We start from the raw sequence: 26,427 nt of genomic DNA, 5'->3' as shown, positions 1-26,427 counted from the left end.
CTATCATCATCATCATCATCATCATCATTATTATTATTATCATTCAGAAGCAGACATGAAGGTGACTTTGGGGTCCAGCCCTCCCTGCACCAAGAGTGAAAGTGGCCAGTTCTGGTTTAATGCTGCTCAGAAAGGACTGTATCTTTGTAACGGAAATGAGTGGATTTCCTTGATAGAAAGTAAGTGCTGTCTCAACGCATCTGAACTATTGGCTCTGTTTGGTGCTATTGAGAATGCTGGCTGGAGGGAGGCACACTGTGAATGGAAAACAGGGTTGATTCAGAAACTGGAGCTTGTGATGGCCGTGAACCTGGTTCCTTGTTGGGCTGTTGGGCTCCCTCCCTTTTTCACTCATGTAGAGCGCTGAGCTTAAAGCTGGAAGGTTTTCAACTAACTCCAGTTAGTCATGATATAGGAATGTAGGCTCCTTAACACTGAGGTTGGTCTCTATCCCAGTAACTTTGATTCTTGACCATAATTAAATTTGTGGTTAAGAATCCTGGTTACTAGAAAAGAAACTAACCTCAGTTCTTTAAAGAACTCACATTCAGATGTGACTCATTGGCTTGATCTGAAGAATTTCTGTCTTCAATTGCAGCATGTTGCATGAGGAGAGAATGGGGTACAATGAGAAAGGCAGGGCATAAACAATTAAGAACGTTCATGCCCATCATAAGCTAACTCTACTCTGTTCCTAACATTTACATAGAGGACAAGTCTTGACCTGAAACTGTAGTTTCTATTATGTACCATTACATATGGGGGGCACATTTATGATCCATTACTACTTTCCAGAGAATCATGGAGGGATCTTTAAAAGAGAATGTTCAGCCCCTCATTACACAAGTTCCAGGATCTTTGGGGAAAACCATGGCAATTAAAATGATATATAAACCAGTATAAATGTATAGAGTAGATACAGTGAGGGAAAAAAGTATTTGATCCCCTGCTGAATTTGCCTGTTTGCCCTCTGACGAAGAAATGACCAGTCCATAATTTTAATGGTAGGTTTATTGTAGCTGTGAGAGACAGAATAACAACAGGAAAAACCCCAGAAACCCAGAAGACAAAAGTCAGAGATTGATGTGCATTATAATGAGTGAAATAAGTATTTGATCCCTTTGCAAAAGATGACTTAGTACTTGGTGGCAAAACCCTTGTTGGCAATTACAGAGGTCAGACGTTTCTTGTAGGTGGCCACCAGGTTTGCACACATCTCAGGAGGTATTTTGTCCCACTCCTCTTTGCAGATCCTCTCCAAGTCAGTAAGATTTCGAGGCTGATGTGTAGCTACTCGAACCTTCAGCTCCCTCCACAGATTTTCGATGGGATTAAGGTCTGGAGACTGGCTAAGCCACTCCAGGACCTTAATGTGCTTCTTCTTGAGCCACTCCTTTGTTCCCTTGGCCATGTGTTTGGGTCATTGTTATGCTGGAATACCCATCCTCGACCCATTTTCAATGCCCTGGCTGAGGGAAGGAGGTGCTCACCCAAGATTTGACGATACATGGTCCCGTCCATCGTCCCTTCGATGCGGTGAAGGTGTCCTGTCCCCTTAGCAGAAAAACACCCCCAAAGCATAATATGTCCCCCTCCATGTTTGACGGTGGGGATGGTGTTCTTGGGGTCGTAGGCAGCATTCCTCCTCCTCCAAACACGGCGAGTTGAGTTGATGCCAAAGAGCTCGATTTTGGTCTCATTTGACCACAACACTTTCACCGAGTTCTCCTCTGGGTCATTCAGATGTGCATAGGCAAACTGCAGACGGGCCTGTACATGTGCTGTATTGAGCAAGGGGACCTTGTGGGCTCTGCAAGATCTCAGTCCTTCACAGCGTAGTGTGTTACCAACTGTTTTCATGGTGACTATGGTCCCAGCTGCCCTGAGATCATTGACAAGTCCCCCCCGTGTAGTTCTGGGCTGCTTCATCACCGTTCTCATGATCATTGCAACTCCATGAGATGAGATCTTGCATGGAGCCCCAGACCGAGGGAGGTTGACAGTTAGGGTTAGGGTTGTCACCTTCTCACCAAGCTGCTTGGCAATAGTCTTGTAGCCCAGTCCAGCCTTGTGCAGGTCTACAATCTTGTCCCTGACATCCTTGGACAGCTCTTTGGTCTTGGTCATAGTGGCTAGTTTGGAATCTGATGGATTGATTGCTTCTGTCAACAGCAGAACCCTAACCCTAACCTGGCTGGTTGATAGGGGATCAAATACTTATTTCACTCATTATAATGCACATCAATCTCTGACTTTTGTTTTCTGGGTTTCTGGGGTTTTTCCTGTTGTTATTCTGTCTCTCACAGCTACAATAAACCTACCATTAAAATTATGGACTGGTCATTTCTTCGTCAGAGGGCAAACGGGCAAATTTAGCAGGGGATCAAATACTTTTTCCCCTCACTGTATACCCGAAGTGTGGTAATATGGTGAACAGCTCCAAATTTTCTTTTATATTGCAAGGACAGGCAAGACATTATAGACATCACTACAATGGAAAGGCATTTGTTATCAAGGAAAGGATTCACTGGCCCCAGTACAAGGTTATCAGGTGGTTTACAGTGCAGCCCTATGCAGGATTATTCCAGTCGAAGCCCATTGATTTTATTGGGATTAGATATAAATAACTGCAAAAGATTGCGCAGTCAGTATAATATTTATTAATTCATTCATTTGTACCCTGCCTTTCTCCCAAATAGGGACCCAAAGAGCCTTACACAGTTCTCCTCTCCTCCATTTTTCCTGATTAATGTGGCTAGATCAATGCTTAGAAGGTTAACTTGGACAAAATTAGGCCAGGCCAAACAAGCCGGTGAAGGAATTTGGAATGGATGATAGACTAAAGAAACTGAATTACAGAGAGGAGATGGCCAAAAAAACAACAAAAATACAAATTCAGGAATGCCAGAATGTATCCTGCTCCACTCCACTCAGCAAAGTTTGAAACTTTTCTCCATCTTAGGCAGCTCTTCCTCTGGAGCTCCTTAGGCTGGAGAAAGGCTTCAGACTTTGCGAAGGGGAGTGGAAGCATGCATGCCCCTCTTTCTGCTGGACCAGGTCTGCATCACATAGTAATATTTGAATTCCGGTTCTGTGTTACTTTCTAGTCAAAGAAAGATTGGACTATCTGGAAGAATATCAGAGTTTTGCTACAAATTCTGAAACAATGGGTATTGCAGTCTTTATTATTCCCAAGGTGGGACTCTTTGCAGCAACTGCTAATCGGTACACTCCTCCTGGCTCAGCCATCTACAAATGGACTGATGAGAAATTTGTAGCTTACCAAAATCTTCCCACCTACCAAGCCCAATCCTGGGAATTCTTCACTGTTGGGAAAAAGGTATGTTGTAAATCATTTTTCAGTGTTGTTAGACACTCTGTCAAGCCACAGGTATTGGGATCCATGGGGCATGTCAAACCTGATTTTTTTTCTGAACCAGCTTTGCTGAAGGTGCGCACCTGAACTCCCCAACTTCTATGTCTCATTCATCTGCATGATTTATATTGTGCATTTTCTACCATACAAGGCAGTTTATAGAAATAATAAAACAATAAGCTCAAAAAAATCAATTGTCTATCTAGTATGTTTTTATTCCTCCATTATTTCTAAGGATATTGGGGCATGTTCATCATTTTTCCATCCTCCATTTTCTTCCCACTAGACTAGAGTTTACGCTAGGACAAGAACTGGTAAGGTGTTAAGATGTTAAAAGACTCCCGTTTCTTTTTTTGTTGCAACTAACATGATTACCAGAGCAAAACTTCTGAAATTATTAAAATACTATGAATAATGAATAACTTGGAAGAACATCATGTGGAAGGCATTTTGTTAGCAGAAATAGCTTTTGTGAAAGAAAGAAGAGCTTTGCTCAAGATATTAGTTTTAAGAATCCTCTACCACCAGGGCTGAGCTCATCTGGGGTGACTTAGCAAACAGATTAAATGCACATGATCTCTAGTATATGTAAGATACTGTACCTCAGGGCTTCCTGTCTCCAGAAAAATCCAGATCTTAGAAACACATAGGAACCTCAGTCTTTAAGATAATACTAGCCTATGTGCAAGAGCTATTTCACAAGTGCCATGCAGAGTTTTCTCTTTGAACTGCTTAACACTTTATATAACACAGTAGATATACTGGTTATTACTGCTGTAAACATACAATGTATGAAGGAGAGAAATGTGTCCCCTAAAACTTGGGTGACATGTAGTGGTTAGGTACAGGGGGCTGCAGTTAGAGTGAGATTCTACTTCATGTTTGGAGATGGCTTTGAAACATTTTATCTTTCTTATTTTTTTATATTTTGTTCATCTCTCTGAGACAGAATTCAGAACTTGCTGGACAGTTTGCTCATAATAAGTTATAGGCTAGGATCCAGAACATTATTTCTGTGGATGCAATGATTTTCACCTGTGGAGCAGGACTTTTCCACTCCCCTTCTCAAAGGGCAGGGGGCAGGTCCAAGATTTTGGGAGGCATTTCAGGTTACCCTGAGAGGGGAAGGGGTTCTACAGGAGGAAATCGTTTCACCCATGGGAATGCTGTTCTGGACCCAAGCTATTCTTTATAACAACAGCATTATGATGCTATACCTCCTCTGGGTTCTAAGGACCCATTTTACTGTCTGCCTAGCTTGCTAGTAGGTACCCTGGCTAGGTTGACTGAAGTAATTTCTGGCCTGGTGTTGAAGACTCTTAGACCAGTGGTCTTCAGCTGATGGATTGTGACCTTCAGGTGAGTTGTATAGCCACCTATCTTGCTGGATTGTAGGGGAGGCTTTTTTTGGAAGGACCTGCACACTAGTGTGCGTGCAGTAGGTTTGTCATTCGCCCGCTAAGGGTGGGAGATTTCTCAACCCCAGCTCCTGTTGCCCACTGGCACTCCAGTGACTGGTGGGAGGGCAAAAATTAAAAATCATTGTCAGTTGACAGCATTATATTACTTCTGGTTTCCCCATAGAGTGTTTCCTAGAGAGGCATGATGTCAGAAAAACCTTTTCTTCTCTTTCATCTGCACAGTTTGGCTTGGCCACATTCCTGCCAGCCATCCAATATTTCTTACCTCTGTTTGCAGCCACTGGCTGGCAAGCCTTGCATACAGAGAGAGCTCTCTTTGTAGCAGGTTGGCAAGGCAAGGTCCCACAGTGATGAAGAGAATTTGTAGCACAAGCAAGTTCAGTAGCCCACAAAAAATCTCCCTTGCCTTCTCTCTCTCATTCTGTCTGTCTGGCATGGTTCAGCCACTTCCAACCCTCACCAGCCGGGCTTCCATTGCCTGCATACAGGTTTGCAGCATGAAGCTCCCTCTCCCTGAGAGAGCTGATCTTTTGCATGTATGGTGGGCTCCCTGCTGCAAACAGAGGTAAGAAATATTGGATGGCTGGCAGGAATGTGGCCAAGCCAAACTGTGCAGTTGCCTCTTCGGCACTGGCAGGAGGTTTTGTGGAGGGCAGGGTTTGGGGAGGGGAGGGACTTCAATGCCATAGAGTTCAATTGCTAAAGCAGCCATTTTCTCCAGGTGAACTGATCTCTATTAGCTGGAGATCAGTTGTAATAGCAGGAGATCTCCAGCTAGTACTTGGAGGTTGGCAACCCTACGTGTTGTATGTTTGCAGGTTAGTGGATCCTAGTTTGCTGTCTGAGGAATAAAGGTGGGAATAAGCTCTGGAAAGGTTGAAGACCACAGGCTGGTTGTTTTGGCAGATTCACATCCAAGCTGACGCAGTGACGCTGCCTTGTCTGGCCAAGTCAAGGACTTCATGACTACCATGGCAACAGTGAGACTAACCCAGGTTATTATAGGCCCAACAAATAAGAGAGTTTATACACTGGATTCACTTTTTTGTTTCAAGTGATCTGGTGAAGGAGCTAGAATTAAAACCTTTGTTCTGGTCAGATTGTTATCTGCTTGAAGGTACAAGTGGTTTTGTCTCCCTGCTCCACACATGAAGCTGCCTTATACTGAGTCAGACCCTTGGTCTATCAAAGTCAGTATTGTCTATTCAGACTGGCAGCGGCTCTCCAGGGTCTCAGGCTGAGGTCTTTAACATCACCTCCTTGCCTAGTCCCTTAACTCGAGATGCCAGGGATTGAACCTGGGACCTTCTGCATGCCAAGCAGATGTTCTACCACTGAGCCACAATTGGGGAGACCAGGTTAGAGTGGTCTGTACCCAGAGATGAAGGGATCCATTTACTTTCCAGACTGCTCTAGGAGATTTTGAGAATTTCAGTGGCAGCTCTATGAATGCCTTGGTGGGGCCATAGAACTAAAGGCTCTTAAGAAGCAATTGACATTTTCTCCTTGGTGTTAACTCCACAAACAGAGCCTTGGTTCCTTGATTTACTGAGAACAGAGGGAGCTTAAGAGAACTGGAAGACATCTTGAACACTGATAGTGGAAGCCTCATGCCAAATCAGATAGAGCACCATTGAAAGCCTATGAGATGGTGGCATCCTTTGAAGGGGATGTGTATCTTGATTATTTCTGGTTAGTCCGTTGGAAAAAGAAACTGCTCATAGTTCTCCAGATCACAGAGACCATTTTTTACACATTCCATCTTCCCTTAGAAATGCATTAACTACAAGACTGGGTTAATGTGTGAAAAACATGAAATATGTAAAGACGTTACCAAATATCAGTGCTTTGCTATTGGCAATAGGACGTATTTTCTGCCTGTCTGAAGAAAGCTTATTAGTGGTTTGAGTTCTTCTTGCAGATGTTCAACAGCTTGTGAGTCTTGCTAGATGTCTTTGAAGTACCAGGACTGCTTGGAGTGGTGATGCTTGTCTTTCTGCACCTTAGTCTTCTTCCTGTACTTTTGCTGGTGTCTGGCTCCAGAACTTCAGAATCACATGAATTATGTTAGAAACTGAATCATTCCCTAATACATCTTATGTACAAGTGCTGGGAAAGTACCCAACAGAAAGACAAAATATAATATGGTGCGATTCAGCCCTGTTTAGATCAATGGAATTTTGCAGCACGATGTATGGATTATGTACTCCAATCCAGTTCAGTTCAGTGAAGTACATTACATTTTACTAAATTCAATGAAACTTGCTCCTAATGTGCACACCATTGCAATTCTAAATATTTCTGGGTTTGCTAATTTTTGGAGGGCGGGACTTCTGCACCTGTAGCAGTAACTTAAATCAAGTGAATATTTCTGTATCACTTCATCTACATGGAAAATGCTTCAGCTGATGGATTTGCTGCCCTGTGCCCAGGTATACATTCAGCGACATATCCCAGTCATTGTGCAGACTGTGAACTCACCACGCGTGGGCTAAATGTATAAGATAAGCCTCAGGTGACAGCTATTAAGGCTCTGTGCCGGTAATCTTGAAGCCATGGTCAAATAGCTGAGGGTGAACAAATTGAAGCTTAATCAAGATGAGATGGAGGCAATATTGGCTGGGAAGGCAAAAGGTTTGGCTGATGTAGATGGGCTTAAGTTTTCCCTAGCAGATCAAGTTTAAGAGCATGGGAGTGCTCCTGGACCCAGCCTTGTTAATGGATAAGTGCTGGTGCAAGGAAGAGCACTTTCTTTCAATTACATCCAGTGCTGCCCATAGCACTTTGCTAAATAAAGATTTTTGGGAAGCGAAAGGGCAAGCATGGAGCAGAATTTCCAGTTGCTAGGAACAGAGATTAAATGCCATGCTTAACTCTTGGCACCTCTTCATTATCAGAGAGAAGCAGAATACAGTAAACAAAATTAATATATGCCAACGTGCTTAATTTTTTAAAGGCATACTCAACATCTATTTATTTTATTTTATTTTAATGTTGATAAGCTGCCTGTTCCACTACATGTCTCTTTTGTTGCACTGGCATGGCAGTAAAAATAGTAGTAACCACAAAGTGTGGCCCTGTAGTTGAGATTCCTTTATTTTGCCAGCTGTTCCGAAGAATGCAGGGAGGCAACCTTCCTTTGGCATTGGCAGTCTTTCTGTTCCAAAAGCCTCTCTTTTGCTGTACAAATAAAAAGGAGACTTGTGGCATCGTAGTCTTAAATGCTTTATTTTGACAAATGCTTTGATAAGACTGTTAAAATGGAGTCAAAAGGCAATGAAATGCAAGAAGTACAGTGGCATTCTTATGCAATGCTTATGTTGATGTAAGATAGGAGCAATAACCATTCACAACAGTAAAATAAGAGTTCTCTCTCTCTCTCTCTCTTTCTCTCTCAGCTCCCTCATCAAGGTGCAGTCTCCCTATCACAAGTGATCTGGACAGCCATTGGATAGAAGGAAAGGGAGAGTTTTATTCCATGACCTCCTTCTGTTGATAGTTTTATAAGGCCTATTTAGATAGTGTTAAACTTCCTGTTGAATTCGAAATCAGCCATTTAATTCTGCAATCCCTCTTAGAAGTTTGTTAAAGGCTGGAATGTTTTATTTGTTGCCGTGATTGGGGTTGAGCTATTATGGGAAGGGAAGAGTAAGGACAATCTTTTGAAGACACTGTAGACATGAACTTTGAGTTACCTGATGCCAGCATACCTGGTATCCCTTGTTAGGTTGCTAGAGCAAATTCACAATTTGTTGAAGATGAACCCAATGGTACGTGTGCTCTTCTTGATAGTTCCCTGCAAGAAGAACAACTGAACTGTTCTTGTTTTTCAGATTTTCCTTGCAGTGGCTAATTTTGCACAGAATGAAAGGGGCCTGGAGCTCTCGGTAATTTACAAGTGGAACTACAGAAAAGAGAAATTTGTCACATACCAGAGGATCTCAACACATGGTGCTAGAGACTGGGAGGCATTTGTCATCGATGGAGAAGCCTTCCTAGCAGTGGCTAATCACAGAAAAGGTACTGAGCTGCTGTAATGATAATGTGCAGTAATGATAAGGAGCATGTACCAAATCCTTTTTCTTTACCACTGGGCAACCCCAACCATCTAATTTGCAATCTTTCTTTCCTAACAGAGGCCTTTAATAGTTTCATGACAGGCAAAAAGACAACAGGTTCAACTTGTGACACATAGATGCAGTGATGAGAAAAAAAATTCCCCTGTTGAATGTATCCCTGCCTTGTATTTGTTGAATTTATATCTTGCTTTTGCCTATCTATAAAGAACTCAAGATACCTGGGTGTCATCTAGGGTCTGAGTCCTGCCCCACCAGTGGCAGCCCTAGATAAAAAATGGAACTTCCATGTGAGAGCTCTGCCCCTCCCCAACTGGCAGCTCTAGATTAGGGAATGGAGCTTCCATGAGACAGGATGTTGACTGCATTCACACACGCCACTTCAGGAACTTTTCAGTCTCACAGATGGAAATACGCATGTGTGAAAATCAGAGAATTTTAAATGCCGCTGGTACAGGGTTTCTGAAGCAACTAAGGATCCTGCAAGAAGGTTAATTTACAAACATATTCTAACCTTCTTGCACAGTGTGTGCAATTTCACCCTTCCTCCCAGAAGTAACGCTGCCAAGAGGGGCACTGGTTATCACTCTAGCCAATGTTGCCTCTACCCACCACCACTTTGCCAGACAAGTATGTTATTTTGTTGGAAGAGCCAGCCTGGCACACCTTCTGTTCAAAGGGTCTGTGAGGCGGCCTGCAGAAGTGTGCAAGTAAGGTCACCTTTATGTTAGTGTACTCATGAGATGTGTAGAAACTGGGTGAATATATTAACATTAGATCATACTTGCTAAGCAGTGGATACCTTTTTCCACTTCACACCAGACATTTCACATCTACACATGCAGTGTGTGGTTATATATTTTTAGGTGTTTGCTAACAGCTATGGGACGTTTCCTCTGTGTGTCACACCAGGCTGGGAGAACAAGCAGGTGATTCTCTAATTTGGTCAAGCAACTAGGGTGCTAGGCATCTGTTGGGAACTGACTAGAGGTTTTTAGATTGCAGTCATTTATGCTGAAATACCTCAAAATCCCTTCAAAACACCTGGAAGGTGTGTTAGTTTGAACAGAAATGAAGCCTCCTAAAATCTCTTCAGCAACTATCTTCAGATATTGGACTCTGGGGCATTCTGAGTGTCCCTAATATTGCCCCATACTGCCACCCAGTGGAATCCGTTAGCATAGAAATTAGTTTCATGGATTTTGACTTAACTGTGAATGAAAAAGTGATGTGATTGTAAATTGGTAAGATTATCTTAATTCTTACAGTAGCTTCCAGCTATATTCCTACTGGGTGTTTGTTCTGGCTTTTGCCAAACAACAACAACAACAAAACCATGACTGAAACCTACTGTTGTACTGATCAGAATGACTTGCTTCTCGTTCTTGCATAGTACTCTTAGAGACTATTTCTAATCTATATGCTTGAGAGCAGAAAATTTGTTTCAATTTTGAATTATTTTAATCTCACAAGTCGTCTAATGTCAAAATGCTCAGCCAACTGTCATGACTTAATGTACAGTAAAGTAAGCATAGAATTAATGCAGAAAAGAACAAAAGGAACCTAAAAGAACTGTAATGATCGATGTATAGCCCTTCATTTTAGAACCTGTTACTTTACATTTTCTTTTGGTGAAATAGTCTCAAATGAAATGAATTGTTAGAACTTTGTCATTTTTCTTTATAAAAATTAGAGGCTTGTTTCCATAAACCTGTCAGTAGACTTTCACATGACTGTCATGCCCAGACAAACCCCCAAAATTCAAATCAGACGCTTCCATCTTCATTCCTCTTGCCTAAGCGACTTCCTCTCCTTCATTCCTTCCCATGTTTCTCTGCCATTTTCATACATGCTCTTCTCTTCTTATTTCTCCGTAGGGAATAACCACAATATAGACAGTGTAATATATAGGTGGAACTCCAGAACTGGACTTTTTGAAACCAACCAGACCATTCCTACCTCAGGAGCCTACGACTGGGAATTTTTCACCATTGGGCCTTATTCCTTCCTTGTGGTGGCCAACACATTTAATGGAACATCCACCAGACTCTACTCTCACATCTACATTTGGCTCAGTGGAGCCTTCCAGCTCTTCCAGTCAATCTTGGTAAGGTGCTGTAACAGGCAAACCAGTTCCTCTTGTCTAAGTTCTTGGTCAGTGTCTTTCAAGTAATTAATTTGTACCCATGTATGACTTATATAGGAAGGCAGCACATGGGGAGCAAATGCCTTCCATGTACAGATCTGTACAGGATGCTGATGCAGGCGAAAAGGTGTATCTTCCCCTCATGTAAATTTGTGTGAGATGTAATAGCACACCCCAGTACACACATGCAGATATGGGTAAAATCAGAAGGGTCAGGATGTGGATGCGCACTGAATTATTTGGCTATTGCCCCGGCATAGAGCCAATAAAAGTGCACATCACTTGCTTTGGATGTGTATGAACACCTCTATTCATTGTCCAGAGTCACTGCACGTCGCTTTTGCCGACACTCTTTGTTTTGCATGATTATGTTTGGGTCAGAGCCATTTACTTTAATGGGAGTGAGAAAGGCAAGTCAGGATCATCCTATGTTATAGATTGTTTTAGTGAAGATCAACAGCATTCCTTTGAGTATGCAAATTGGTGGTAAGAAGTGATACATTTGATTTTCATAAGTCATTTGGAACCTGTTCTAGTGCCCCTTCTAGTGCAATTCTTTCTCCCTCAACCAAGATCCAGTGTCAGTGGTTGCCATGGCTACGTACCTTATGGGTGTTTACATACTCCAATACTTAATGGTTTTAAAGCATACGATTTAGCGGCTGATCCCTCCCCTCATGGTAGAGCAAAAGGGGGTCTGGGGATTTTAGTTTCCACAGCCCTGAATATTAGAGTTGAAGTTTTAGCTCCTTACTTGAAGCTTGCTATGGCTGTGGTCATATTTTATAAGCAGATATCTTATTTAATTATTAATATATACTGTCCCCCTTTTAAAACTAAATCTCAAATTGAGACTGTATGGGCGGGGCTTGAGGCTTACATAGGACATCTTATAAAGATCAATTCGACAACTTATGTGATCATTGGCGGGGACTTTAATGCCAGGGTGGGAAGGGATGACAATAGCTTACACATGAAATACAAGGTTTGCTTTCCCGAAATTAGGAATCCAGTTCTTCCATTTCCTAGATCCTCCAAAGATTTAAAATCAAATTATGCCGGATACAGGATGACACAGATGGCAAACAGCTGCAGATTTTTAATTTTAAATGGCTCATACCCTAACGACCATCCGGCGGAATTTACTTATTGTTCAGGAACTAGGAAGAGTGTTATAGATTACATTATGGGGCCCACAATCCAATGAAGGTGCTTCCACTAATGGAGACGCTGGGAAGAAAGACTGCCATATTTGCCGAGATGGCTCTTGAGGCAGCCAGTAAGGAGCTAAGAAGAGTGGGGTGACAACACTGATGCTTTTAAAATGAAGAGGCACCCCCGCACCTTATTTCAGAAACACATCCACCTTTGGGGATTGAGCTTGGTGCAAGCCAATCCAGCTGTGCAGCAGCTTGCCTCATTCTTTGTGAGCACCCTCCTCCTGTAAGCTGCTGCTGTGGACCACATGTCTGAGTCAGTCCCTCCCCCAGGCTACCACGTGATCTCAAATTACAGGAGACCACAGACCACGTCCACAGACCACGTCCTGCCACAGACCACGTCCTCCTCCCTATGCTCCTGTTGAGTGTTCTCAGGAACGCTCCACAGCCGGCCCTTCTCCCCCTCTCTTTATGCTTCCCCTCCCACAAATGCCTGGGGGACTCCACGGATCTGTGCCACTACTGATACGTATCCTGGTCACCCTGGCAACCGAGCCAGGGCATCTTTCCCTGCAGGAGCCGGCAGCCATTCTAGAGTATATTCCTGTTGCCATGGCAACACGGCAGCCGTACCATTTCTTGCTGTTCTGTCATTCCCTTTTCAGTCAGCCTAGTGGCTCTGGTATATGCAAGCGAAGAGGGATGAGTCCAGCCTCCTGTTCCTCTTAAGGGGAGGCAAGGAACTCATAATCCCTGGACACCCCAGGAACAGTGGCACCAGAGCTAGTGGCTGAGGTAAATAGTAGAGGATGAATGGAAGGAAGTGGCAAGCAAGTGCTTGGTTTTGTCTTTAGTCCAGGCTGCTGTTGGCTGAAGCTGGGGTGGGGTGCATTATCAGAGGAAACACTGGAGGTCCTTCCCTTGGCCAACAAAAACAAGGCGCTGGCCCTGTTTTTTTTTCTCCATGCCGCTGCTTTTGGAATGTGGAAGAAAACCCTTGGAAAATGTCACGTCAGTATAGAAAACGCATATGAATTGTTCGAGCAAAATCCACAAGGGATCTTGGAGCTCAAGGAACTCTCCTGAAAAATCTATGAGGATTTTCAATCTGACAATGTTTTTTTAGGTATATTCCTCAATAGAGTCTGCAGGGCTGGCTCTCTGCCCAAATGACCCAGCCAGCTACTTTGACAGCTCCTTCCTGAGCCCTGCGGTGGCCAGGGACGGCGTGGCCAAGGCGCTGCTGCGGCACCTCCAAAGAGGATTCGCGGCCACTGCAGGGGAGAAAAAGCCCTTTTAAAAAGTAAAAATGCCAAAATGGGGAGAATAGCCCCATTGAAAACAGCGATTATACGCCACTAAAAAGCTGGCATCGCACCACTGTTTCTGAAGGGGGTGTTCCCAGGCTGAAAGGGGTCAGGAGACTGCTACTGGCAGCCCCGGGAATGCCTCCCAGGACACCAGCGTGAGCATTTAATGCAGAAAGGAATGAAAGGAACCTAAAAGAACTGTAATGAATGATGTATAGTCCTTCATTTTAGAACCTGTTACTTTACGTTTTCTTTTTTTGAAATCGTCTCAAAAGAAATGAATTGTTAGCACTTTGTCATTTTTCTTTATAAAAATTAGAGGCTTGTTTCCATAAACCTTACTACCTGTCTGCTAGACCTACTTCTGCAATGACGACAACAACTGTTCAAACAAGCATTGCTGCAGGAGGAAAAGCTTATTTGCCTCTGTGAGGGAAGGGTGCCACAAGAGTAATGTGTGAGTCCTGTACTGCCACCAGCCCTGCTGAGTTTTAATACAGCCAAGGTGGGGGCAGAGCAGGAACGCAGCAGGCAGGGCAGCTTCTTCTTCACCAGGGTGAGACCTGATAAAAAGGCAGGCCCAGCTGAGGAGAGGATGACTGCAAGGAAAGGAGGCTGCCAATAGTAGGCCAAGGAAGGACTTTCTGGCCAGCAGCTCGCTCAAGAGGGAAGCAGAAATGGTTCTTAAGGAATGGACAGGCCCTGGAGACCAAGAGGACCAGGCAGCTGAGAGCAAGAACCAGCAGAACTGTTCCCTGGGTGTGGTAGGGCCAGCAGTCAGGCTCCAAACCTAGGAAAAGGAATGCAGAGGCAAATTAAAGGGACAGAATGTCAGTCTCAGGCGTTTGCCTCTAGCATCCCTCAAGCAAACTCATCCAGAAAGGTAGATCTGAAGCAGTAAAACTTTATTAGGAACTAAAAAGCAAATTAAAAGAACTAACTGCACACAGGCAGGCAAGGTTAGCAATGGAGAGCAAGTACAGGATACCTGCTTAAAATCATTAGGACAAGAGAGTAAGATAAACATTGCTAGGCAACAGCGAGATAGGCATTTCCCATGAATGAAGACACAACACGCTACAGCTGTGATAACAGGCACTAACGAAGTATACACAGGCGCTTCCAAGCCCTGGGAAACAAGGACTTGACTTGTGGCCAGAACTTGGCCTGCACTCACGTCAGGAGCCCGTCAGGATCTTGCGTTCAGTGAAGACCCTGACAAAGAATCCTTTAGATGTGTGAGTGTAACGAAGAGCTCTCGGACACAGTAGCTGATGATGAGGGTGGGTAAAAAGGAGAACATTGTGTAACAGTTGCCCCTGCTGTTGAGCACAAGTATGATAGCATTCTTTTTAAAACAAACAAACAAAAAAACAAGAGATGTTTGTTCTGGCTTTAAAAGGTAAAGGTAGTCCCGTGTGCAAGCACTGGGGCCTAACTGGCCCATGTAGTGACATCACATCACGACGTTTACTAGGCAGACTGTTTATGGGGTGGTTTGCCATTGCCATTCCTAGTCATCTACACTTAATCCCATGCAAGCTGGGTACTCATTTTACCAACCTTGGAAGGATGGGAGGCTGAGTCAACCTTGAGCCGGCTACCTGAAACCGTGTTCTGGCTTAGGAGAGTGGACATTTTACATCCATTTAAAAGAAGCAGTTCTTGAATGGGTGGTAGTGGGAAGGGGCAGCCCTTCTTTAGTTGCATTTTTGTTCTTAAAAATCTACTGGGCAACTTATATGGGGAAGTGCCCTCCTTTAAAAAAAATCCTCCAAAATTGCTGAGCCGCTCTTGTCATGAACAAATGTTGCAAACATCTGTTTGACAGTGCCTGTGATATTACTTTATATATGTCATCAAAATGTATCTGGTGGAAAGAATCAGGTAGAAAAGCCATTATGATTTGTGGTTCTAGTCCTGGTAACGTCAGTTCTCTCGGTGATAGTTATAGGGGTACTATGATTTAATGTACACGCTGTTAATGGAGATTTATACTTGATCTGTCTGCTGATTATGTGTGTTTGTATGGATACTGACTTTCTTCTCTGAATGGCAGCTCCAAGTAGTCTAGAATGTGCCTCTGTGTCACTTTAAATTCATCTTTCTACAACTGCACCACGTATTTTCTGATGATAATTTCCCCCTGCCTCCTTTAGACTTTTGGTGCTGCTGACTGGGAGGTTTTTCGCATCCAAGACAGAGTCTTCCTTGCTGTGGCAAACAGTCACAGCTATGACAGTGGAACTGTTGCCCCAAACAACTACTACGCCATCAATTCCTCCATCTATGAACTTAACATCACTGCACAGAAGTTTGTCAAGTTCCAGGATATTCTTACTTACAGGTGCCTCTTTTGTGTGTTCGTGTTGCTCACAATGGGATTGTGTTATCCTGACAAGAGAAACCAGTATAGGTATCTTTGCCTTCAGGAATGTTTTGATTCTTTCTCAGATTCTGAGAGTGGTATTCTATAGACAGTACTTTCAAAAAGTTCTTGCCAGTAGAATATATACAAAGACAACTTCTCTGAAAATTAATGTTGATTTTGAAAAGTAAGACTTTCCTATTGTAAATATGAAATGGAAACAGGCTATATCCACTGGTGGTTCTGGGTTTGTTCCAATCTCTTCTTGTTTGGCTTGTTTCTGTTGCAGTGCTCTGGACTGGGAGTTCTTTTCAGTGGGAGAAGATTACTTTTTGGTGGTAGCAAATTCCTTTGATGGTGCAACCTTCTCTGTAAACAGTATTATTTACAGGTGAGAAGTCAGGAGCAGAACTTCCCTCTCTCTCATAAGCTGACTTATAACTGTATCTTTTAAATGGTGAATGAGAGCTGGAGAGATGTTTTGGATCCCACATAGATTTCCATGTGCACAAGGTGGGGACAATTTTTGCCAGCCCCCCTCCTGCAAGAGACTTCTGATTTCTCCAAGTGATTCCTGGGGATCCCATCCCCCCAAAATAGCATTTGTGGCTGCTGTAGGAGGAGGGAATCAGTGAAAATTGTCCACAAAAATCCCAGTGGGATCCAACCCAGATGACGACAGGCACTGTTCAAATGGCAGAATAGATTCTATTGGGTTATTTTGTTGTGTTAACCAACACACGGAAGAAAACATGTGATGAGAATCAGTCTAACCCCACCCTTTGCTTCTGCCACTGAATGCCAAATTACAGAATTGTAAATATCATAAAGGATTGGATCTCTGGAAGGGAACCAGTGGGACATTTCCCCTCTTGCTTTCCTTGCAAATAATTGGAAGCCAGAGTCATTAGATATTAGTTTCTATCTGAAAGTCTTGAACTTCAAACACTTCACCATGGTTTGATACTCTGACTGTGGCAACACCTCCAAAGATGGCATGTGCAGAGTGGGTGTGAGCAGTGTGTCCAGTTTCAGTGATGGGGGAAACTGTAAGCTTTCTTGGCTAAGATTTTCCAATATCAGTTTTTCTGAGTAAGAGACAAAACCATTTGGAGATGGTGGAGGGAAGAATATCAGATCCTCTTAGGGTTGGGGCTCTTGGGCATAGAATGACTCTCTTTCTCTCCATTGCAGATGGCAAGGGTATGAAGGGTTTGTAGCAGTTCACCATCTTCCAACATTTGGCTGCAGGGACTGGGAAGCCTTCAACACTACAGCTGGCTCTTACCTCGTGTATTCCAGTGCAAAAGAACCACTCTCCAGAGTGCTGAAGCTGAAAACCCTTTGACTTGGAAAGAAACGAACTCATTTGGCCTAAGCAAGGCACAAACCTGGACTTGTGAGGAACTACTCTGGTGACTCAGGGCTAGAATACGGCATGATGTACCTTGGAGTCCACGCAGTGGATGCTAGTGATGCCACAGGATAAATGCTTTCCTAGCACTGCTGAGCAAGTCTCAGTATGGGGCTTTTGGCAATGAGGTTTTAACCCTCTCCCTTGTTTTGATTACCCTATTCCAGAAATGGGCTAGAATTATAAATTAGACCAATCCAATGGTACCAGTGATCACTGCAACCCAGGTTCTCTCTCACACACACATATACACACCTCATGGACCCTAACACATCTTCCAGACCATAATGATCTGCTGATATAATCCACACCCCTGTGTCAGGTTGTGTAACCTTATGTCCCTGGTTATCAATCCACAAATTAAGAAGTATACAACAAATATAAATATTTGTACTGATCCCTTCCAGTTCATAGGTGCATAGATTCTTCTTTTTGCTGCTTGTCCCTTCATGAGAAAAAGAACAGGTGTGCACCATGTTGACAAATTCTAACATACTTGCTTATAACACAGTCCGTTATGAGACCCTATCAAAAGAACTGGAGGTATGACATACATTGTGAAAGAGATGAGGGAAGGTTCCTCAGAACATGGGGCTTTGTAGTATGTTTTTTTGGTGGTACCTGAAGAACCAGCAGTTGTTTGCTTTTTTAAAAAAGCTTAGAAAATTCTGGATCTCAGGGTTTCAAGGAGAAATTTGGGAGGCGTGCAAAGCAAATTAGAAGGTCACACATTCCATGAGTATTCTAGTCAGAGGTAATGAATACTTGGGACATCACACCAGCAGTTGATCAGGTAAGATAAAGTGAAGATCCTGCCTCTACAAAGTGCCTGTGGTCTGTGCTTGAGTCTTCCAGGTTTTCAACATACCACAAGAGCCAAGTGCTGCAGCTTTAGGAAAACTGGAGTTATGGATTGCACACATTGGTACCTATTGACATGGGGAAAGGATCTGTGACCTTTGCATAAGAGCCTCCTTCCCTACTATTATTGGTGCTCTTTGTCCTCGTTTTCATGTTAGTCTGTGAATAACCCCAAAGCCTCTTGTAGTGTCTGCAGAGCTTCTACTTGTTATTGCAAAGAGTTTCAATACCTGTCTATAAATGATGTGTTTATATTGTATAAATTGATATTATTGACAACCATATTTCTTCCATGGAGGTGAAATTATTTATTATCAGGAGAGTATCTGAGGTATCCAAAGTATTCGCTGACAGAGTGACTGGAACAGAGGATTAGTTCTGATTGGGGGAGGATTTTGTTTCTGGGTTTGTTTCATAAAGTAACTGAGCATAAGCCCCGATGATATGAATGGACAAATGTAGCACCAATTGCCATAACCCCTTAGATCCACACAATGTCGTTGATTACCCAAGTTTGACATAAAAAAACAACAAAAAACTCAAGAGCAAAAGATAAAAGGGAAGCACTCAGATAGCTGAATACTGAACCAAATAATTAAGTGTGTGCTTGTCAAATTGCATGCAAACCCAGAACAAGGATAGGCAACACCTTCTGTTGCTGCATCTAGGTTTGGAATGGGGTTTTGGCCTGCAAGCAACACAGATCCTCCTTGAGCAATGTAAACAAATAAAACAAAGTTGGTCCTTTTTATTACCCAGCAGAAGGTGGCTCTCCTTATTCCAGGTCTGCATGCAAGGGAGCTCCTGAACCCTCGATATAAAGAAAAATTGGGAAGGAGCTGATTTGCATCCGCAGGCAGAGGGGACAGCTGGATCTCATGACAGCTGTCTCCTTTGTGATGCATGTGGAGGGGGGACGAAGGCCATATGAGGTACAGCATGTGCCCCCACCCCCTTCTCTTTTTGACCATGCTCCCTCCCCTTGAGTGGTAGCTGGTCTCCCATTTGGGGGGGGGCAAATAGGAATTTTTTCCCATCTGGCAGATTGGCGTTAACCTGGGTGGGTTTTGGCATTAGCCTGGGTGGGTTTTTCCCCTACTCTACTTGTTGGTGTATGAGCCCTGTGGCACAGAGTGGTAAGCTGAAGTACTGCAGTCAAAGCTCTGCTCACAACCTGAGTTTGATCCTGACAGAAGTCGGTTTCAGGTAGCTGGCTCAAGGTTGACTCAGCCTTCCATCCTTCTGAGGTCAGTAAAATTAGTACCAAGCTTGCTGGAGGTAAAGTGTAGACAACTGGGGAAGGCAATGGCAAACTACCCTGTAAACATAGGCCGCCTAGTACACATCAGGATGTGATATCACTCCATGGGTCAATAATGACCTTGTGCTTGCACCTTTACACTTATTGGTGGTCAAAAAGAGAAGGGAGGGCACATACTGTCCCTTATATGGCCTTCGCTTCCCCCCACACACACACACACCATGGCTCTCCCCTCCACTTGCTGATGCAAATCAGCTCCTTCCCAACTCTTTGTTGCGTGGAAGGTTCTGGAGCTCCCTTTTGTTGATTTCTAATTTTATTTAGGCTGCTACTTTGCAGATTGGCATGTTCCTTATACTCCACTTGAAAATGGAAAAATGTTCCCTAAGTTTGGTTTGCTGATTTCTACAGCAATAAATTGTTCTTGACGGTTCTAATTTGTTCAGGTATGACACCCATACACTTCAGTACGCTGAATTCTTTTGCCCTGAGATTTTGACACGCCAGCGAATTTAACTGCTCTTAAATTTTAGAAGAGTTGGTTTTTATACCCCGATTTTCTCTACCTTTAAGGACAACTGTGAAAAGGCACAATGTGTTTAGTAGCTTTGCAGAGATACACAATCTGTTCAAGTCTATCAAGGACAAATAATGAATCCCTTTTCTCTGTTAGGCTTGCTCTTCTTTCAGACTGGCTGTAATCCCAGCCACATGCTCTTGCTCCATTGCCATTCATTTGTGCTTGTACCCCCATAGCCCTCTGAGGAGTGTACCAGTTGCTAAGTGAAACCAGACCAAATACTCTAGTCTTCACTGACACTTTCCGTTGTTGGGATTTTCAACTTGCTTCATTTGTCTTACTCTCTAAGGATGTTCTGTCAGACTGTTTCACATAGTCAAACGTAGCTGAGCCTTAAAATGATTTAAATGCCCCCCTCCCTACTAGTTTTGCAATGCATATCTGTAATTAAGATTGAGGCTACAGGGGCATAGATTTCAGCCATATTGCATGAACAAATACACCGAATGAGAAGGAAGCCCCCACATTTCAGTTCTTCGGTTGCCTGACTGCCATGACTAGGATGGAATGTTGTTGTGGCGCCATCTGCCACACAGTTTTATTGTCAATCCAGAGCCCAAAGAAGACACCAAAGCCAGAAGCCTGAAAGGTCTAAAATGAAGGGGTGGCTATTTTGATGAACCACAGCATGCTATTCTGGTTGCTAGTGATTACGTATTTGGGGCTCTTCTGTATGAAGGCATGGGATGCTGGGTATGGGGAGGGAAAGGTTAAACTACTCGTAGCTACTATTAATCACAGTGGGTTTTCTGGCAACTCTAATTGGCAACTGGTACAAAGACGACTTGTGATGTGCATCAAACACTGTTTCGATATTACAGAGTAAGGGTGGCCAATTAATTTGAAACCATGATGGCAACTCCGTTTTATCTGCCCCCCCCCCCAGCCCTTTTTTCACACCCCTCCCAGGCGGTCTCAACAAGCTTGGAGTTCAGTACAGGGGAACCCAGAAACAAAGGTGGGGGCATCTTAATGTCTGTATCTGAGGCAGCTTCAGCTGAAGGAATGCAAAAGGCCTGCTGACTGATTTTCTCCAGCCTCAGGTCTAAAGGGAGGAGGAACAGGCTGTACGCTTGAGGACATATATTCTAGGCCCAAACCTCTTTCCATGTATCATCGTCAAACTGTGAGGAGAACGATTTTACCAAAGGTTAAGGGATCACAGGGGGAGGAACTTACATGCCCCCAGCAAGCTCAATCCCTTATAAGAAGTCCACTAAAACTCCTCTGCTCAGATTAGGCACTTTAAGACTCAAGTTGGAATCAACTGTACCCTATGTTGTCTCCATGGAACCACATCTAGGGAGACATGCTGGAACTTCTCTGCTCCAGCAAAAAGGAAGCAGCAGCTGCCCTCAGAACCCAATTCCACATAGACAAGAATGATGGGTGTGGGTACAGAGGTTGAGAAGTCTTCTGCTCTTTGCCATGTTCCTCTTCTCTCCTTTCCACTCTATAAAAGCTTTTTTTCCCAGGTCTTTATTTGCAGTGGAACATTCTGTCCAGATTCTAGAAGATTGGGTGCACACACTGATATTTCATGCATTACAGAGCAAAATGCCAGATTGTCACATTTAAAGTTTTAGATGTACACTAAAATTAAAAACCCTATTAGAACATCTAATATGTGAAGAAGGCCCAACCTGTCGCTAAATGTTACTGTAGGTATCTGTTGCCTAGGAAACAGAGATAATGTAATGCAGAGCAAAATTCTCTCAGCAAAACTTGCCATTTGTTCTTTCTTGGTAATGAGTTGCTCATTGATCTTCTGCCTACAATAAGATAAAGGCCGTATTTCTGGTCAGTCTTCATGCCCCAGGTCCATGGAGTGCAATTCATTGCTGGAAAATACTTGATTTGCAACGAACACCTGATTCAAGCTTTAGCATTCATGCCGCACAATCTTTATGACCAGCTTTCTTGACAATAAAAAACCCAGATATTATTCATAGTGCTGCCTCTGCTGTACACCTAATCCAGCAAACATATCTCAAACAAATATAATGAATGCAAAGAGCCTTTCATACTGATATGGGAACAGACTTGCTGTCATCTTACTTGTGCTGGATGAGTGTTCCAGTGCTGGCTTTGCACTGTGAGGGAATTTACATCTAATAGGGAAATACAACAAAATTCCAGCAAAACAGAGTCAGGCTTTCTACTCTGGGGATTTTTTAAAAAAAAAACTACATTACTTAAGCACTCTTATTTCATTGGCAGGGGGGTGCACAACCACCGTTTTTTGAAGGCCACAAAATGACACATGAATTTCTATAGCTAACTAGTCACTAGTGATGTCACAGACACTATCCAATAGGTACCTGAGAAATTCAACCACATTCTACAGTACCCTCACAATAACAATGCAAGCCCTGCCTGGGGGAATAATTGTATTTTCCCTGTAACAAAACATAACAGTTTCGAGTGCTATGTAAACACAATATAATTCCCACATCCTAGGTGCAATCTTCAGGGAAGATACCTGGATCCCTCATAACTAATTAATAACCAAATGTACATGTACTGCAGTATAAGCTGCTCGTCTGGAAAAGGCCATTTCAGGTTACAGGAGATCCTGTTCTTCTGGCATTGTACTATCCTTGTTTGTGCTATATCCACTTTTCACAAAGGACACACAAGGATGGAAAGCTGTAAGCAAGAGGGTTTTCACACAAAGATCTATGAACTTTTAAAACAGTTTTAAGAACCATCTAGAATTTTGCTTCAACTTTATTTTTTCATCAAAGGACATTTATTAAAAATTGTATTTGCAGACCCTGAAGGAAATGGTCACTTGGGATTTTCATTGGTTGGTAATACTTGGCCTTGGATGGTGCCATTGCCAAAAACTCTTATTAAAAATGTACAGTCTGTATTACAATCTTGCTCAGTTCTTGAGGAATGGGGTTTGCCATATGAAGCATATGTAGAAACAAGCATTTTCCATCAAGTCATGCTTCCTCCCTTTTCAGGCTCATTCATATAAATGCTCCCCAATTGTCCTCTCTGATACTGCTTTGTGCCCACTTTAACAACAGTTGCAACAACCACCGAGGAAACTGTACAGAAATACGGGCTCCTGTTGCAGCAGCTGGTAAGCCCAGGAGAAGCATAATATACTTTGTTAAATGTCATCAATCTATGTGTGCATGCTTGAGGAAAAAAAATAACAAATTTGAAGGCAGGACTTTGTGTGGTTCAAAAACTCCTGAGGAGTGTTTCCCTCCCATCCACCCACCCCAGTATATTAAGATTGATAAAATCTATCAAGCAAAAGTCAATCATGTATAGGCTTCTTGTGATACCAGGGGCAACTTTGTCAAGATTCTGGTGGCTCTGCTGTGGGGATTTTAGTTCTCTCCCACTGTAGGAAGTCTCTGTTGACTCACACCTGTGGAGTACATCAGTGTTCTCCTGAATATCAGCCCCCTTTACAAAGCTCACTCTAATTTCTGCTAAGACCCCACCGCTGGGAATGTAACACAGAACACAGTAAACATTGGTTTGGAATTCTTACTAACTTTAGAACAGAAATGGTTTTTTCTCTTATTGAACCTCCTTTTTAAAAAAACCAACCCTCTTGCGGAATTAATATGAAATAAAAGTTCTATACCCCACCCAACATTATCTCCTTTAGAAAACTGGATGTCTAGCCGAGAATCTGCATTCCTGACTACAGGATAGTGCTGATGGTCTCTTTAGGAACCCGTGTGCTAGGAAGAGATTTTAGGTATTCCAGGTGCTTCTTTGTGTCCTCTTGGTTGTGGCGAACATAGTACACTACATAGCTGATGACCAAGGTAAACCAGCTGAACATTGTAACGAACATAGCTACATCAGTGGTTTTCTGCTGCATGGTGCAAAAGTTGATGCCTGAATCAAGGATATGGAGCAGAGGTTTTCCAGCGTACTCTTCTTGCACAGATGTTTGGCAGGTGATCTCATTGACCGATTCAGGATCTAGTTTTACTTCCCACAAGACCTCCTGCAAAGTACATTCACAGTGCCAAGGGTTGTTGGAAAGGCGAATCATGGCATTCAAGTTGACCAAGGCTTCCTTTGGGATTCTCTGAATGTGGTTGCCAGAGAGATCAAGTAATCTCAGGCCATCAGCCACTCCCTTGAATGCCGCAGAATCGATCTTCTCGATGGCATTTTTAGAGAGGTCTATCTCTTGTAAGTGGGCAAGGTGCCTGAAGGTGCTGTTTGGGACTGCGGTGATCTTATTAGCATCCAGCTTCAAGAACATGGTGTCTTTGGGAATATCCTTTGGAATTTCTTCCAGGTTGCTAGCGCTGCACAGAACAGCGGTTTCTCCTGAGTAGTTGGTGCACTGACACTGCTGGGGGCAGGAAGTACAATAACAGGAAAGGGCACAGAAGAGGAGACAGAAGAGAGCTTGAGACCACAGCAACGGTGCAGGCCTAAATGCCCCAGCTGCCAGAAACATGCTGTTCATCCAAGCAGTAGTGTGCAGTCCAGCATGGCTGCTACGGTGAAGAAAGTTAGTCTTTCTAATGATCTTTGGCACTGGCAATTCTCGCAATGCTTCCTTCCGGCAGGTGGGGATGAATCTGCATTTGGCTCAGGTGTGCCCCAGCCATCCACTCACTCCTCTTGTCTTTCAGAACAGAGAAAGGAGGGCAGGCAACCCCTATAGGGGCAGACAATATGAATAACATTTTAAAATTTATTTCTCCACAGGGCAGCTGATCTAAGCAGTGTCTGAGGGCCCAATTAAACACGGCATGCAAATAAATGCAACAACCCCCCAGCAGCTTGTTTTTTAAAAAAACAAGAATTCCACTTTGGGTGTGTATGGGAAGTGGGCTTGGAGGGGAAATTGCTACTCAGCAAACTGCTGTTTGCCAAGATAATACCAATGTGGGAGCAGCACTTGAGGGAGAATTGGTGCTGTGGGGGTGAGGGCTGCTTAACCCCAAGAGGCATCTGCCGATTCTTCCCTGTTTCACAGTCCAATGGTGGGGTGGGGGTTAAAAAACAACGGGGACCTTTATTGGAGAGAGTCAGCAGGTGGGGGAAGTCTTAATGCAATGGAGAAAACACAGGATTTGTGTTCTGCTCTAAGAGTGAAGAAAGAGAAGTGGGGAAGTACAGGGGCTCTTGTTTTCCAGCCTGTACTTCTCTACTTCAAATTGCCCTTCCAAGCTGATTTTACTCTTTGTGTGTGTGTGTGTGTGTGTGCGCCATCAAGTCACAGCTGACTTACGACAACCCCATTGGGTTTTCAAGGCAAGAGTCATTCAGAGGTGGTTTGCCATTGCCTGTCTCCGCATCATGGCCCTGGTATTCCTTGGAGGTTGCCCATCCAAATACTAATACTGACTCAGTTTAGCTTCTGAGATCTCAGGAGATCAGGCTAGCCCAGGGTTGTCTAGGTCAGGGGGTTCCAAACACAGTTCTGAGAGCAAAAAAAGCATTTGGGTAGAGAAACACAGGCAGGGAAACAGTGAAGCACACTCTCTGCTGCTTCTATCAAAACCCTGCAAACCAGAGAGGGGCCATGGCTCAGTGGTAGAGCATCTGCTTGGCATGTAGAAAGTCCCAGGTTCAATCCCCTGCCTCTCCAGTTAAAGGGACTAGGCAAGCAGGTGATGTGAAAGACCTCTGCCTGAGACCCTGGAGGGCCGCTGCCGGTCTGAGTAGGCAATATGACTTTGATGGACTCAGGATCTGATTCGGTATAAGGCAGCTTCATGTGTTACAGAATCTCACATATGCAAGAGAGATGTAAAACTAATTCCTGCCTAGTTTATTCAGCTTAAATTCAGATAGTCTCACCTATTTCACATGTTACTGAAGGTACATTATTATTAACCATCTATACAGCACTTTACATGTACAAACTGTTTGACAGTTTGCAATGCAACTGTTACACACTACAATCATTTTATACCCGGTCTGTCATGGCTTCCTCCAAAGAATCCTGGGGATCGTAGTCCACTGAAGGCGCTGCACATTCCGTCAGGGATCCACAGCCTCCCTTACAGGACTATAACTCCCAGAGTTCTTTTGGGAAAAGGAGTATTAAATCAGCTGAAACCTGATATATGAATACACCCTTGTCATCTGAAGTCAGCAGTTTTGGATTTCAAAATCCGGGGCACCCGCTTTTCACTGCTGACAGCCGTCAAGGGAACCTTCCCAGAGAGACCCCTCCTGTCCCCGGAGAAGTCTCCTTCCTTGCCTGGCCACAACCTATTTCCCACGCTTGGCCCACCATTCCCCGTTTCCCACCGTCCACGTTTGCGCTGACGAGGCCATTTTTGGCAGACGCGGCTTTGCACCCCTCTGCAGCTTTGCGACACGACAAGCGGCCCCTGCCGCCCGCCCCCACCACTATTCAAAGGACGTGAGTCACAATAGCGCCGGCAGGCCGGCCATCCCCTCTTAGGGTCATGGATGCACGGGAGGCTTCGCCTTGCATTCGCTG

General features: G+C 43.7%; 2 protein-coding genes across 2 annotated transcripts in view; one reads left to right on the top strand and one right to left on the bottom strand.

The window, feature by feature from the left end:
- The window catches only part of TSPEAR (thrombospondin type laminin G domain and EAR repeats), a 40,497-nt gene extending 23,292 nt beyond the window's left edge, over window positions 1-17,205 (top strand). The window contains exons 6-12 of the mRNA XM_056850424.1: window positions 48-179; window positions 3,108-3,340; window positions 8,631-8,817; window positions 10,751-10,980; window positions 15,649-15,836; window positions 16,147-16,248; window positions 17,052-17,205. Of these exons, the coding sequence (XP_056706402.1) occupies window positions 48-179; window positions 3,108-3,340; window positions 8,631-8,817; window positions 10,751-10,980; window positions 15,649-15,836; window positions 16,147-16,248; window positions 17,052-17,205 (1,226 nt within the window). The remainder of the gene's footprint in view (window positions 1-47; window positions 180-3,107; window positions 3,341-8,630; window positions 8,818-10,750; window positions 10,981-15,648; window positions 15,837-16,146; window positions 16,249-17,051) is intronic.
- A 6,386-nt stretch (window positions 17,206-23,591) lies between these two features.
- LRRC3 (leucine rich repeat containing 3) lies at window positions 23,592-24,620 on the bottom strand. Its single transcript, XM_056849763.1, has one exon. The coding sequence runs from the start codon at window positions 24,430-24,432 to the stop codon at window positions 23,647-23,649; it is 786 nt and encodes a 261-aa protein (XP_056705741.1). The 5' UTR covers window positions 24,433-24,620; the 3' UTR covers window positions 23,592-23,646.
- Between the last annotated feature and the right edge of the window lie 1,807 nt (window positions 24,621-26,427).

The sequence above is a fragment of the Euleptes europaea genome, chromosome 5 (genome assembly GCF_029931775.1).
Source record: "Euleptes europaea isolate rEulEur1 chromosome 5, rEulEur1.hap1, whole genome shotgun sequence".
Lineage (NCBI taxonomy): Eukaryota > Metazoa > Chordata > Lepidosauria > Squamata > Sphaerodactylidae > Euleptes > Euleptes europaea.
Note: the sequence above shows the minus strand (reverse complement) of the source record. Positions and strands in the feature narration are given on the sequence as shown.

Coding starts and splice junctions, on each gene's coding strand:
- LRRC3 (XM_056849763.1), bottom strand. CDS start 24,432: ATGAACAGCATGTTTCTGGCAGCTGGGGCATTTAGGCCTGCACCGTTG.